Source organism: Pongo pygmaeus, chromosome Y (genome assembly GCF_028885625.2).
Source record: "Pongo pygmaeus isolate AG05252 chromosome Y, NHGRI_mPonPyg2-v2.0_pri, whole genome shotgun sequence".
Lineage (NCBI taxonomy): Eukaryota > Metazoa > Chordata > Mammalia > Primates > Hominidae > Pongo > Pongo pygmaeus.
Genome location: NC_072397.2, coordinates 2,263,822 through 2,278,717, shown reverse-complemented (window position 1 = coordinate 2,278,717; position 14,896 = coordinate 2,263,822). Strand labels below are relative to the sequence as shown.

General features: G+C 44.4%; 1 protein-coding gene across 5 annotated transcripts in view; it reads right to left on the bottom strand.

Moving 5' to 3' along the window:
• Positions 1–14,896, bottom strand: part of CD99 (CD99 molecule (Xg blood group)) — a 51,284-nt gene that overhangs the window by 18,813 nt on the left and 17,575 nt on the right. For 3 of the 5 annotated variants that reach the window (XM_054473353.2, XM_054473354.2, XM_054473358.2), the window contains exons 2-6: positions 8,574–8,606; positions 5,359–5,406; positions 3,310–3,354; positions 2,592–2,660; positions 361–408 (exon numbers count right to left, since the gene is read on the bottom strand). In XM_054473353.2, coding sequence (XP_054329328.1) covers positions 361–408; positions 2,592–2,660; positions 3,310–3,354; positions 5,359–5,406; positions 8,574–8,606 — 243 coding nt within the window. The remainder of the gene's footprint in view (positions 1–360; positions 409–2,591; positions 2,661–3,309; positions 3,355–5,358; positions 5,407–8,573; positions 8,607–14,896) is intronic. The other 2 variants (XM_063660932.1, XM_054473355.2) reach the window with 1 other exon arrangement.

Sequence of the window (14,896 nt, the reverse complement as noted above, 5' to 3'; positions counted from 1 at the left end):
ACAGAAAACAGCCTAATAAAACGAAGCTGAAACAATACTAGCTATTTGCAAGAACACACAGGTGAATGGATGGGTGAGGAGGTGGTGAGAAGGGCCCATTCAACAGGCCCTGTCCCTCAGAAAAGTGGGGCAGCTGCCTGGGCCCTGAACTCTTCTCCCAGGACCGAACCTCTACAGGGCAGCCTTTACTTCCCACATCCTTGAAGCCTCAGCAAACAGGCAGAGTTCTCACAGAGATGGCTGAACATTTCACTGTGAGTTCACAGAGAGCTGAGAGTTTAGACCCTGTAGTGATTCTGCAGAGCAGGTGGGCATCATGGGATGGAGAGAGAAAAGAGACAAAAAACAAGATAACTGTACCTTCTCCACCTGAAATGCCATCCGCAAGGTCAGCATCTGAAAAGCTACCTAGGAAACAAAATACAGCATCACCTGTCAACCTGGAACTCCTCCAAGGGTCTTCATGTCTTAGAATAAAGGAAAAACTCATGAAAACCGGCCTGTTCATCAACATGGTGAAACCCCATCTCTACTAAGAATATAAAAATTAGCCGGGTGTGGTGACAGGCACATGTAATCCCAGCTACTCGGGAGGCTGAGGCAGGAGAATCACTTGAATCCTGGAGGTGGAGGTTGCAGTGAGCCAAGATGGCACCACTGCACTCCAGCCTGGGCAAGAAGAGCTAAACTCAGTCTCAAAACAAAACAAAACAAAAAACCATAAATAAAGTGGAAAAACGTGAGCATAATATTGCATGCTGGCAATATTTACGTCTGTAAATAAATGAAGAAGGCTTATAAATCGATAATGTCATATCAGAATATAAGAATAAAAGGTAAAGCATACAATACACAAAATAAGAAGTATCCACGGCCAATTGATGCAGGTTTTTTTTTTTAATTTTAAAAGTAAAGTCATGAAACCAGGAGAAAGTTGATAGAAAATTTCACACTATTTGCAAAGGTTTCCTAGGTGATAACTAATATTGGAGACGGTGTGAAGACAGGGACATTTGCACACACCCCTGGCATCAAAATAAATTGGTAAAATTCTGCAGCAAATTAACAACCAGGTCAAAAGCTATGAAAGTACTCATATACATTGATCTAAACTATTTGAATGCTAGAAATGTCTTCAAAGGAATAAAAATAGTGCATGGAGTTGACTCAGATTTGCTTTGTTAATTCATAATTCTAAAATGCCAGAAGAAACATAACATTTTCAGAATTAGGGATTAGTTGAAGTATATAATTATATATGTAGTATGTAATAGTACATGATTATCAGTAAAACTCATAAGATAGAAATGATTACATGACATGAAAACATGTTCATGGAATATCAGTAAGCAAAAAGTAATGTTACAATGCAGTACAAACAAAAGACTTGGAACTTTATTTAAAATTTATTTCATTTAGATTACTATATAGGCTGGGTGAGGTGGCTCGTGCCTGTAATCTCAGAGATTTGGGATGCTGAGGCAAGAGGACTGCTTGAGGCCAGGAATTTCAGAGCAGCCTGGGCAACATACTGAGACCCTATCTCTACAAAAAAATGAAAAAACTAACTGGTCACGGTGCTGTGTGCCTGTAGCGCCAGCTACTTGAAAGGCTGAGGCAGGGGGATCTCTCTAGCCCAGCAGTTGGAGGCTGTGGTATGCTTTTATATTTAATATGATCACACCACTGTATTCTAGCCTGGACAACAGAGTGAGACCCTATGTCAAAAAAGAAAAAAAAAAGATATATAAAATACTAGCACGAATAGCCATCAAAATGTCAACAAGATATGAACATCATTAATATTCTTCTGTGTTAAAAATTAAATATGTAAACAAAAAAACCCTAAACATATAAACTTTCGACAACCATTCAGCTAAAAAAAAAAAAACTGGTGCTATTCAAATTACGCTGAAAATGCTGTGATATGTCAGGAAAACTGACTTAAATATTTAAGGGCAGAAAGATTTAAAACACACTAGCTTCTCCATAAGAAATGTGTATGCCAATACTTTTCTCTTTATCAAGTCTACATTTAAATTCTTGTATGCAATTTTTTAGAAGTTCCATAAGATGGAACTTGGAAGTAAAAGTAGCAAACTAGTCCAGGCACAGTGGCTCACACCTGTCATCCCAGCACTTTTGGGAGGCCAAGGTGGGCGGATCACTTGAGGTCAGGAGTTCGAGACCAGCCTGGCCAACATGGCAAAACCCTGTCTCTACTAAAAATACAAAAATTAGCCGGGCATGGCAGTGTGTGCCTGTAATTCTACTCAGGAGGCTGATACAGGAGAATCACTTGAACCCAGTAGGTGGAGGTTGCAGTGAGCCAAGATGGCACCACTGCACTCCAGCCTGGGTGACAGAACAAGACTCTGTCTCAAAAAAAAAAAAAGCAAACTAAAAATAAAATCCAAGCTGAATATATATTTTTGAAACGTACATTTTCCACTACATGAACATGGGCATTAGACTGCACAGGCAGTCAACAGTAAGCACACACTCATCTGAAATCACCTCCTCTCAGCTGACATAAATATCACTGAATTCTGAACAACCTGAAGACATCCCACACGGTCAGAGACTCTTACCAGAGGAACTGGGGTGGTTGGGGTTTGGATTTGGCTTCGGTTTGGGTGGGTTCGGTGGTGGTGGGTCGTCTGTTTGTGAAAGATGAGAGTTGCAATTATAAGTGCCTTGCAGTAAAGAAAATGAAACATCAGTTTATATACAGATGGTTTCCTGAACAGAAATTGGACCTTGGCCTTTGTCCTGGTGGGGATACCTGTACACACACAGTCTCCTGCCAGTTTCCTCCCATCAACTTTAAGCCACAGTTCTTAATTTCAAGTATGTTCAGTACAAATTAAAGTGGGTGTCCACACCAGCTACAGAATTTCTGGGGCCAAAATAAAAAGGTGGGACCCATTTTTCAAATTTTATTAAGTGTTCCAAGATGGCAGCAACAGAGCAGTAAACCAATATGGTGGCATGCCAAACCAACATGCCATGGGGTCCTGTGCCACTGCACAGGTCACATGCTCACGAAGCCAGCCCTGGCCAGGGTAGGCACATTTGTCTCATGTCCTTCCAAAGACTGTAAGAGTTTTAAAATAAAAGCACACGTACTGGTTGTAAAGAAAAACCCAACGACAACAGCAAGAACAAACCAACACAACTGTTCCCTAGGTTTCCACTGTGAAAACTGGTTCCCTTTATAATTTAAATGGGAGAATTCTCTCTGAAATGATCATAATTGGGTGATAATAAGCAGGTCAGCAGCAGAAGAGATTAAAGGATAATACTCACCATTTCCTCCATCAACAACAGCATCTCCTAAGTCAAAGTCATCCCCTAAAAGAGGGGGAAAAGCAGTTAATACCAAATTCCAGAGAGAAACGAGGAAGGAATGACCTCATGAACAGATCAAAAACACACCACAGCCCCACATTGCTAAATACTTTTCTGAATATCAGCTTGACCAGGATCTCATTAGAAAAAGTGAATTCCTGACCATTTTTACATCACTATTCTCTCAGATAAAAAGAGTAAAAAACAGAGAGACAGAGATAGAGAAAAAGCTAGGAGAGAAGCTCTCAGAGGAGGGGCAGTGGGGAGAGAGAGAGAAATAAAGTAATTTATAAATGAATTGTGTTGCCTGGACCAAGTTGAAATTCCAATTCTGCCTGCACATGATTTTCTTCTGTTGACTCCCCATCCCATCATCCTCTCCTCCCAGGTCCCTAACAACTTTGGAAAGGTAGACCCTAAGAGAAGGGGACAGATGACTGTGATCAGATTTAGGCTAGAGGGTGTCTAAAACGTGGCTCTATTAACCCACATGTGCTCCGTAACTCATGTGACTGTTCACCATGGCCTCAGATCTTGTCTTCTAGTATGAAGAATGATTTTGAAAACCCAATAAGATGGAGGAATGGTTGCTGGCATCCACCCAACAGCATGTACTGAGCCATCCTGAGTCACGTACGGGAATTTCCAGTCCCTTCCTCAAGGAGACTATGATAGTATAAATTCAGACGCTCAACACTTACTCATTGGTGCTATCTGCACGATTGCTTAGTTCAAGGATCTGGGGACACAGGGTCCCTTTGCTCATGAGCTGACATTCTAGACAGGAAGCCCAATAATGAAGTGGAGCTATTAATGTTTTATATTAGAAAACTCAGAAGTGCTAAGACAAGACAGTGTCTTAGCTGTAAGACACTGATGCCGTAAGTTTTGGCAACATTTTTACTCTGTTTATGCGCCAGTGGGGTTGATCCTTGGGCAATTCCATCACATGGCTCTTGTTTCTGACTTTTGTTTGAAAGAACAGCACTGTGGGCCGGGTGCGGTGGCTCACGCCTGTAATCCCAGCACTTTGGGAGGCCAAGGCGGGTGGATCACGAGGTCAGGAGATCGAGACCATCCTGGCTAACATGATGAAATCCCGTCTTTACTAAAAATACAAAAAAATTAGCCGGGCGTGGTGGCGGGCGCCTGTAGTCCCAGCTACTCAGGAGGCTGAGGCAGGAGAATGGTGTGAACCCAGGAGGCGGAGCTTGCAGTGAGCCAAGATTGCGCTACTGCACTCCAGCCTGGGTGACAGAGCGAGACTCCATCTCAAAAAAAAAAACAAAAAAAAAAAACAGAAAGAACAGCATTGAGAACAAATGAGGTGTGTGCCCACAGGTTGAGAGATGATTTCACTTGTTGGTCATTATGGGGGAGATCTCAGCACCAAATGCTCTCTCTCCCAGGAAGTTGAAATCTAAAGACACAGGCCGGGCATGGTGGCTCACACCTGTAATCCCAGCACTTTGGGAGGCAGATTGCCTGAAGTCAGGAGTTCGAGACCAGCCTGGCCAACATAGTGAAACCTCGTCTCGACTAAAAATACAACAATTAACCGGGTGTGGTGGCTGGTGCCTGCAGTTCCAGCTACTGAGGCAGCTGAGGCAGGAGAATCACCGAACCTGGGAGGCAGAGGTTGCAGTGAGCCGAGATCACACCACTGCACTCCAGCCCGGGAGACAAGAATGAGACGCCATCTCCAAAAAAAAAAAAAAAAAAGGGAAGAAAATCTAAAGACAGAGTAACTCAGACCCTTAGAATAAAAGCACATGGAGATGTTGTCCAAATGGCCCCAAAACATTTCACATCAGCAACCATTCTCTTACTGGAATCACTACATGAAATGCAACATCATAACACAATTCCAGTATTAACTATTAACCAGACTCCATCTGGAGCACTCAAATCACTTCTCTCTTCTTTCTAGTTGCCTAAGTCTCATCCTGCTGTCAGAGAAAATGATTTGCTCTTTTTCTTTGGATACTAGGAACAAGCCCTTCTCACCAGCACTGGGTTTCTTGGGGACTGCAGTGGGTTTCTTGTCTTCATTGTCTAAAGAGATAAAGACATTTCAGTCAGTAAAAGTTGCAGCTGGGAAAACAAGTGTCAACTCTTTTGTGGTTAAGGATGTTTCATTTTCTTGGAAACAGTTGGAGAATGTTTTTAGCATTGTTTTTTCTCACCAGCCCACACTGAGCTGAGGTTTATAGGACAACTCTTGAGCCCAGAAGACAGGCAGGCACAGAGGCTGCTACTGGCCATGGTTTCCACAGAGACCAGGAGCCCCTTCTCCACTTCTTTTTTTTTTTTTTTTTTTTTTTCTGAGACCGAGTCTTGCTCTGTCACCCAGGCTGGAGTGCAACGGTGTGGTCTCCGTTCACCACAACCTCCGCCTCCTGGGTTCAAGTGATTCTCCTGCCTCAGCCTCCCGCGTAGCTGGGCTTACAGGCGCATGCCATCACTCCCGGCTTATTTTTTGTATTTTTAGCAGAGATGGGGTTTCACCACATTGGCCAGGTTGGTCTCGAACTCCTGACCTCAGGTGATCCACCCACCTCGGCCTCCCAAAGTGCTGGGATGACAGGTGTGAGCCACCGCGCCCAGCCCTTCTCCACTTCTTGACGTTGAATGGGACTGTGACTGAGAAGTAAGCCCGGAACGCAGGAGAATGGCAAAGTTAGGAGAAAAACTGCCCTTTCAGAGCCCGAGATCTATGCATGAGAAGGAGAGACACCGGATTGATGGCTGAAAGGCTGTTCACATTTCTCATATGAAACACACTTTTGGCTCCGTCAGGCCTCTGCCTAGGCTGCCCCCTCTGAGAATGGAAGCCAATCAGGCAAATCAGGCAGAGGTTGTAAGACTAAGGGCACCTCCCACTGCAGGGAACGGCTGTTCCCAAGGGCCAAGAAGGGGTAGGTGGTCAGGAAAGAGATGATCCCCATCAGCACTGTTTCCGCTCAAACCATCTGCTCTGCACCACAGGACATAAAATTAAAAGCTGGCCAGGTGCAGTGGCTCGCGTCTGCAATCCTCTCACGCCTCAGCACTTGGGGAGGCTGAGGTGGGAGGACTGCTCGAGCCCAGATGGTCAGGGCTGTAGTGAGCCAAGATCCCACCGTGGCACTCCAACCTGAGCAACACAGTGAGACCCCGTGTTGCTCACTCTACCAGGTGAGGTGGCACATGCCTGTAGTCCGAGCTACTCAGGAGGCTGAGGTGGGAGGACTGCTTGAGCCCAGATGGTCAAGGCTGCAGTGGGCCAAGATCCCAACACTGCACTCCAACCTGAGCAACACAGTGAGACAGTGTCTCAGAAAAAAAAAAAAAAAGTAAAATATAAAAAAGTGAAGAGGGTGGCCGGGCTCAGTGGCTCATGCCTGTCATCCTAGCACTTTGGGAGGCCAAGGCAGGCGGATCATGAGGTCAGGAGTTTGAAACCAGCCTGACTAACATGGTGAACCCCGTCTCTACTGAAAATACAAAAACTAGCTAGGCATGGTGGCGCATGCCTGTAATCCCAGTTACTCGGGAGGCAGAGGCAGGAGAATCACTTGAACCCGGGAGGCGGAGGTTGCAGTGAGCTGAGATCGTGCCACTGCACTCCAGCCTGGGTGACAGACAGAGACTCCACCTCAAAAAAAAAAAAAAAAAAAAAGAAGAGGGACCTGTCCTGGGTTGAAAAGCATTCCTCCAAAATCCACACCCACCCCAAACCTCAATAGGTGATCTTACTTGGAAACAGGGTCTTTGTAGTTGTAATCAGTTAAGATGAGGTTATAATAGATTAGGATAGGTCCTAATGACTGCTGCCCTTATAAGAAGGACATTTGGATACATGGAGACACAGGGAAGAGACCAGTGTTCACAAAGGCAGAGCCTAGAGTGATGCAGCCACAAGCACAGGGATGCCTGGAGCCCTCAAAAGCTGGGAGAGGCAGGAAGGATCCTCCCCTAGAGCCACCAAAAAGAACTGGATATAACTGCAGTGGATTGAGCAGTGGTCCCCCCAGGAGATATATCTACATCCTAAAGCCTAGAACCTGGTAATGAGACTTTATTTGGAAACAGGGTCTTTGCAGATATGCTTAAGAGAAGGATCTTGAGATGAGATTATCCTGGAGTAGAGTGGCCCTAAACCCAATGACAAGTGTCCTTGTAAGAGAAAGAAAAGGAGACACAGACACAAAGGAGGAGGCCCCACGGAGAAGGAGGCAGAGACTGGAGTGATGCCGCCACAAGCCCAGGGACACCTGGAGCTCCCAGAAGCCGCAAGAGGCAGGAAGGACCCTCCCCTAGAGCCCCTAGAGGGTGCATGGGTCTGTCTACATCTTGATCTCAGACTTCTGTTGTCCAGGTCTGGAAGATGATAAATCCCTGTGGTTTAAGCCCCTAGTTGGTGGCACCTTTTTCTGGCAGCCCCAGAAAACAAATACAAAGGGATGACAAGACCCAGAAGCTGATAGAGTGATAAGACGGAATTCCTTCAATTCCTTTTCCCATGCCCTTCACCGAGGGCTCTGGGTGAGGAGTGGGAGACAGGAAGAGCTGCAGAAAAAGGAAGGAGTGGCACCATGGAGAGAGCAGGTGCCGATTTCGAGAGGGAGGACGCCAGGACTGGACGCCCCTCTCTCCTGGGGACCTCCATTTGCTCACCTCCTCTAACCCCTTCCCCAAGCACCTGGCAAGTTTTTGCTCGGCCTCTGACCGTCACAGGAGTATGAATTATTCCACCAGGATGGTTCGTTTATCTTAATGAGGGCATCTTGCTTTTCCTCGTCATCTATGAGTCTAGTTTTTATAATAAGGCAGGTGGACACATACCGGCGGACCTCCTTCACTGCACTTTGTCTTATGGTGCTTTGCAAATACTGTGTGTTTTACAAACGGAAGGTCTGCAGCAACCCTGTGCCAAGCCAGACTCTCGGCATCATTTTTTCCAACAGCACGTGCCCCACTTCCTGTCTCTGTATCTGCATTTTTTAGCAATAAGGTATTTTCAATTACAGTAAACTGTTTTTAGAAGTAATGCTATTGCATACTTAATAGACTACAGTTGAGAGTAAACATAACATTTACATGTACTGGGAAGCCAAAAATTGCTGACTCCCGTTATTGTCGTGGTCTAGAACCTAGCTGGAAATGGCTGGGATATGCCTGTATATACTATGTTAACACAAAATATTGATGGGATTTTAGAAAACGATGTTGATACTCACCAGGAAGGGCATCGGATAAATCGAAACCACCATCTAAGAGAGAAAAAAAGAGTCAATTTAGAAACAAGAAAAATAAAAATAAATTTGAATATTACAGAGATAAAAAATGATATGCGATTTTTCTGACTTTTTGTGATATTTAAAACAGCAACGTAAAAAAATTTACAAGGTGCTGTGATTTCTCTTCTCATTCTAAATATTCACTTCCATGCCTAAGAGTAAGAATACGTTAGCCTAGGTTTTAAATAAATGATGAGCTTCAAGCTTAGTAGAAATTAAAATAGTGGAAAAACATGACCATTTTGTGTATTATTCTTAACAGGCCAATTTCTTTCAAACAGATGAATAACAATTTTGAATATGGACTGAAAACAACATGGGGAACAAAATTCTCCCTTTTTTATTGGCAACTTTCCTGTAATTACAAACCAAAATATAGTAGAAACACTAGACAACCCAGAAAGACACATGCATTATGCATTAAAAAAAAAAATCTCATAGAATCCCACAGAATGAGGAAACTGTCATGCCGAATTATTGATAGGCTATCCTGTTTCTACAGTCTTTAATTACAACAATTTCAATGCTACTTCAACGTGGCTGGCCATCTCTGGCGCACTGAAGAAAAGCCAAATTCAGGAAAATTTGGAAAAGTCGACTTGGACTGTTTGGTCAACTGGAGGAAGAGTTAGGATAGTTGTCAACATCCAGCATCCCCACTCCTCAGCACCAAAGGTGTACAACATCTCTCAACCGTCAGGAAGCACCTGGCGGTGCTGGGTGGTGAGGGGTCCAAGAACAACCCGCAGGAGCCCTGTGAGCACCGGAAGTGTGTCCAGTTCCACAGCAGGTGCAAACGACCAGGCTATGCTCCAGCGTGTATAAATGAAGTGTGCATGTATATGTCACAGGGGTGTGTGGGTGTGTGTGCGTGTGCATGTGTATTTGGGCATTTGCAGTGCACATGTATGTATTTGTGGGTTTTGTGTGCATGTATGGGGTGTGTAGGTGGGTTCTGTGTGTGTATATGTGTATGCATGTGTTGTGGGTGCACATATGCAGGTGCATGTATGTGTGGGTTTATATATTTGCATATGTGTAGGCGTGTTTTATGTAAGTGTGGAGGTGTATTTTGTGGGTTTCTGTGTGTATGTGTGTTTTTTGCGTGCATATGTGTCAGTGCATGTTCATGTGGGTTTGTGTGTGCATATGTAGGTGTGCGTAGTGTGTAGGTGTGTTTCTGTGTGCCTATGGATAGATGCATGTGTGGGTTCTGTGTGCATGTGTGTAGGTGTTATGTGTGCATATGTGTAGGTGCATATATATGTGAGTTTGTGTGTGTATGTGTAGGCGAGTGTAGTGTGTATATGTGTTTTTCATGTGCATGTGTGCAGCTGCATGTGTGCATGTGTCAACGTGTTTATATGTGTAGGTGTGTTTGTGTGTGCATGTGTGTGCATGTATGGGTGTGTGCATTTGTGGGTTTGTGTATGTGTAGGTGTGCATAGTGTGCAGGTGTGTCTCCATGTGTGCATATGCATAGGTGCATGTATGCATGTGTCCTTTGTGTGCACACATGTAGCTGTGTGCATGTGTGTGTATGGGTAGGTTAGTATAGTGTGAAGGTGTGTTTTGAGTATGTGCATACAGGTAGGTGTGTCCATGTCTGCTCGTATGTCTGTGTGTGTGTGTGTACTCATGGCTGCATGTGTGTTTCTGTGTGTGTCAACAATAAGTAGAAAGTAGACAAAACCCTCGGAACAGCTCTGTGGGTCCCATGCCGGCAACCAGAGTGGAGTCGTTTCCACAACTTCAGAGCCCTGAAATGGCTGTTTCCACAACAGGACACTTGCCAGACATCATAAATGCAATTACAGCTCCTCCTGCAGCATGCGGCAGATCTTTAGACGGTAGCAAGGGAGGATCCTACTGATCTGGAATAAACCATAACGCATGTACAGACACACGCATATATATATATATATATATATATATATATGCATTCATGTTCATATGTTTCCATAGAAATCTGTAATTGTATTTTTTGAAGTTGTATTATTTTTTCTTTATTTACATCTTACCTTGCCTATTTGTGGTGCAAACAGTTATTTGTGGTGCAAACAGTTCAAAGCTACTGTCTTAGGCATTTTCAAGTATGCAATGCATTCTTACTAACCACAGTCACCCTGAGTACAGTAGACCCCTGAACTTATCCCTTCCTATCTGATGGAAACGTCGTACCCTTTACCCATCATTTCCCAATTACCCCCACCCCCTCACTCCCAACCCCTTGGTCACCACCATTCCACTCTGCTTCTATGAGTTCAACGATTTTAGATTCCACATAAGTGTGTTTGGGTCAGATGGTATTTGTCTTTCTGTGTCCAGCTTACTGCACTCAACATCATGTCCTCCAGTTCCATCCATGTTGTTGCAAATGGCAGGACTTCCTTCTTTTTTCTTTTTGAGACAGAGTCTCACTCTGTTGCCCAAGCTGGAGTGCAATGACCTTGGCTCACTGCAACCTCCACCTCCTGGGTTCAAGCAATTCTCCTGCCTCAGCCTCCTGAGTAGCTGGGACTATAGGCACCCGCCACCATGCCCAGCTAATTTTTTGTATTTTTAGTAGAGATGGGGTTTCACCACGTTGGCCAGGCTGGTCTTGAACTCCTGACCTCAGGTGATCCGCCTGCCTCGACCTCCCAAAGTGCTAGGATGACAGGCATGAGCCACAGCACCCAGCCAACCTCCTTCTTTTTTAAAGCTGAATACCATTCCATTGTGAATATACCCTATTTTCTTTGTTCATTTAATAGCTTTATTGAGGCATAGTTTACATAGCATGAAAGGCACTCATTCTCAGTGTGCAAATGAATGACTTTTAGTGAATGTACAGAGTTGATATAGCACATTTTCTTTCCGCGTTCATCCCTTGATGGGCTCTTCCATTGACTGCATGTCTTGGCTACTCTGAATGGTGCTGCAATAAACATGGGAGGGAGTGTCTCTTTGACATACGGATTTCCTTTCCTTATCCCAAATATATATATACATATATATATACACACATACATATACATATATATACATACATATACATATATATACATACATATACATATAGACATACATATACATATGTATGTATATACACACATACACATATATACATATATACACATATATACATATATACATACACATACTATATATACACATGATATATACATACTATTTACATACATACTATATATACACACACTATATATACATACTACATACATACTACATATACTATATATACACACTATATATACACATACTATATATACATACACATACTATATATATACTATATATACACATACTATATATACACAAATTATATATTTATACAAATTATATATATACACAAATTACACATATGCACAAATTATATACATATATATACAAATTATATATATATATATATACAAATTATGTGTATATATATATATATACATATATAGACTTGCCCTGACTTGCTGGGAATACCCTGAAGGTTTAGAAGTCATCTCTGGGGCCGGGTGCGGTGGCTCATACCTGTAATCTCAGCACTTTGGGAGGCCAAGGCAGGAGGATCACGAGGTCAGGTGTTCGAGACCAGCCCAACCAACAAGGTAAAACCCCGTCTCTACTATAAATACAAAAAAATTAGCCAGGCGTGGTGACACGCGCCTGTAATCTCAGCTATTCAGAAGGTTGAGGCAGGAAAATCGCTTGAATCCGGGAGGTAGAGGTTGCAGTGAGCAGAGATCATGCCACTGCACTCCAGCCTGGGTGACAGAGGGAGACTCCATCTCAAAAAAAAAAAAGTCATCTCTACATATCTTTATATGTAGATACATTAGTAGAGGGACTGCTAGATCAATTCGTAACTGTTTCAATTTCCTCAAAACTCTCTTCCCCGGAAATGACAGTGCTTCCTTGAAGGCTTACCTTTGTTAGTGCCTCAGCAGTAGACATGACTTCTAAACCCTATGGGCATTCCTAGCAAGTCAGGGCAAGTCCCCACCCCCTCCACCCCAACAAAGAGATTCCAAGAGTCCATAATGTATTGTTTAGCAAGAAAGACATACTCTTTAGAAAGGTAGGAGGACTTAGTAATAAGCAGAGAGAACTGTCAGAATGTTAAAGAAAAAAAAAAAAGCAGCAGGAATGATTAAAAAAAAAACCCCCACACATGTGAAAGTAAAATACAGATATTATTTTACGTGTAACCTTTCTTATTTCTGTAATTTCACCCTCATAAACAGAAGATGATCATAGACACCGTCACTAAAGAAACAAAACAAAGCAAAATAGGACAATCCCCTTAAAGTGACTCATCCTTCCCAAGCTTCAAGAAATACTCAGAAACGGCAGTCAAGGGCGTACGAGACTCGGAAGGTTTCTAAGACCAGAGTCTTGTTTTCTCCCACTCCTCGCTCACAGCAGAACCCAAGAAACTCTGGTGTCAGGAGGTGGCCTCCATTCCCCAGGACACCCCACGGCCGGAACACAGTGGTAAACTAGGAACTCTCCTCCCAGGCTCCACCCCACAGCCTGCACTCCCATGCCCAGCTGCCTGACACAGAACACGCAATCCTAGCATGAGGAATGCTATATATTTCCATGGAAAGGGCACGTCAGCTGCAAAATCACAGGGCACAGGGAAAACACAGTATGATCTCAATGCTTCCCTCACATGGGAAATGTCACATGTGGTACACATTTTTTTTTTCAAAGACCCTCCTGGCTTGCTGGGTTTTTGCATCTGTCCCTGGGCCTCAGGGGGGCCATTTGCCCACCCAGGTGTCCCCAACCTTCCCCCAACCACCTTCGGGTATAGGTCCATGCTTCTTGCTGGGCACCTCTGCGTTCAACAGCTCTTCATGTGCTCTTTGCAACCAAGCCACATTTTGGATTTTTTCCAATGCAGGGCCTGGGTATACGTGTGCATGTCTATGTACATGCATGTGCACGTGTGGATGTTCTCATGTGTGCATGTGTATTTCATATACACATGCTCATGCATTCATGTGGTTTCTGTGTGTGCACGTGTGCTCATGCATGTATGTGTGGGTGTATGGTGTGGGCACACGTGCATGCATATATGTATTGCACTGCATGTGTGTGCACATGTGTTTTCATGTGCATTGATGTGAGTGTGCTGAATGCACAGCTGTTTGCATGTGTATATGTGCACAAGTGCACTGCATGAATACATATGTGCATTTGTTCATGTGTCGTGTGTTTGCCTGTGTGCTTGTATGCATATGTGTGAGTGTGCTATCTGAGCATACACCTGTGTGCATGCATATATTTGTGTGCATGTGCATTGCAGGAGTATGTGCATGTGTTTGTGTGTTTTCATGTGTGCTCACGTGTGCATGTGACTTACTGTGTGGATGCACATGTGTGCATGCATGTATATATGCATGGCATGAGTGTGCATCCATGTATGTGCCTGTGTATGTGTGCATGCACATGTGTGTCTGTCTGGTGTGTGTCCATGGCCTGCCACCTCCCCAGCCCAGCTTGCCCCTCCCATCCTCCTCCATCAACCTCAGAGTCCACCAGCCTTTTCCTCCACATGATTTCCCTGGTCATAGCCACTGAGCTGGGACCAGGTGTCACTAAGAAGCTTCCTCCTTTTCTTGCTCCACCTGCCCTCAGAGGCCACAGTGACGATGCCCTGGCTCACTTCATGTTCCTTCCACTGACCCCAATGCCCCCATGGACCCCACACAAACCCAGTAACAGGGGAGGGCACAGGCCCTCCCACCATCAGTGTCACCCCCAGGCAATCCTGGATTGCCAACTTCCCCTCTGCTTCAGGACTATGGCTGACGTCACCACTGAGTGCCCAAACCCACTGCTCCCCAGACCCCAAGCTCAGCCGACGGGGGTCCAAGACAAGTCTGAGAGTGGGTGGCAAAGGACACAGTGTGCCCCTCACGCCCTTCTCCCACCCTCTGCCCTTAGCCCCAGTCCTTGGAGAACTCGCCTCAGCCTGGCACTTGGAGCTTGTCTTCCATTCTTATCTCTGTGCTGTTTCTACAGTTTTTAATTAAAACAATTTCAATGTCACTCCAGGATGTCTGAAGGACAAGGACACCAGAGGAGAGACAACCCCAAGCATTCTATCATCGACCTTGGGCCCTCGACCTCAGCTTCCATCGCTCAAGGCTCTGTCAGTCCATCCCCTGCCTCCAAGGTCTCCTTTCTCCCAGATACAGAGTCCCACCCTAATCATTTGTCTCCTCGGGTGACTAACACTTAAGACAGCTCCCCAAACACCA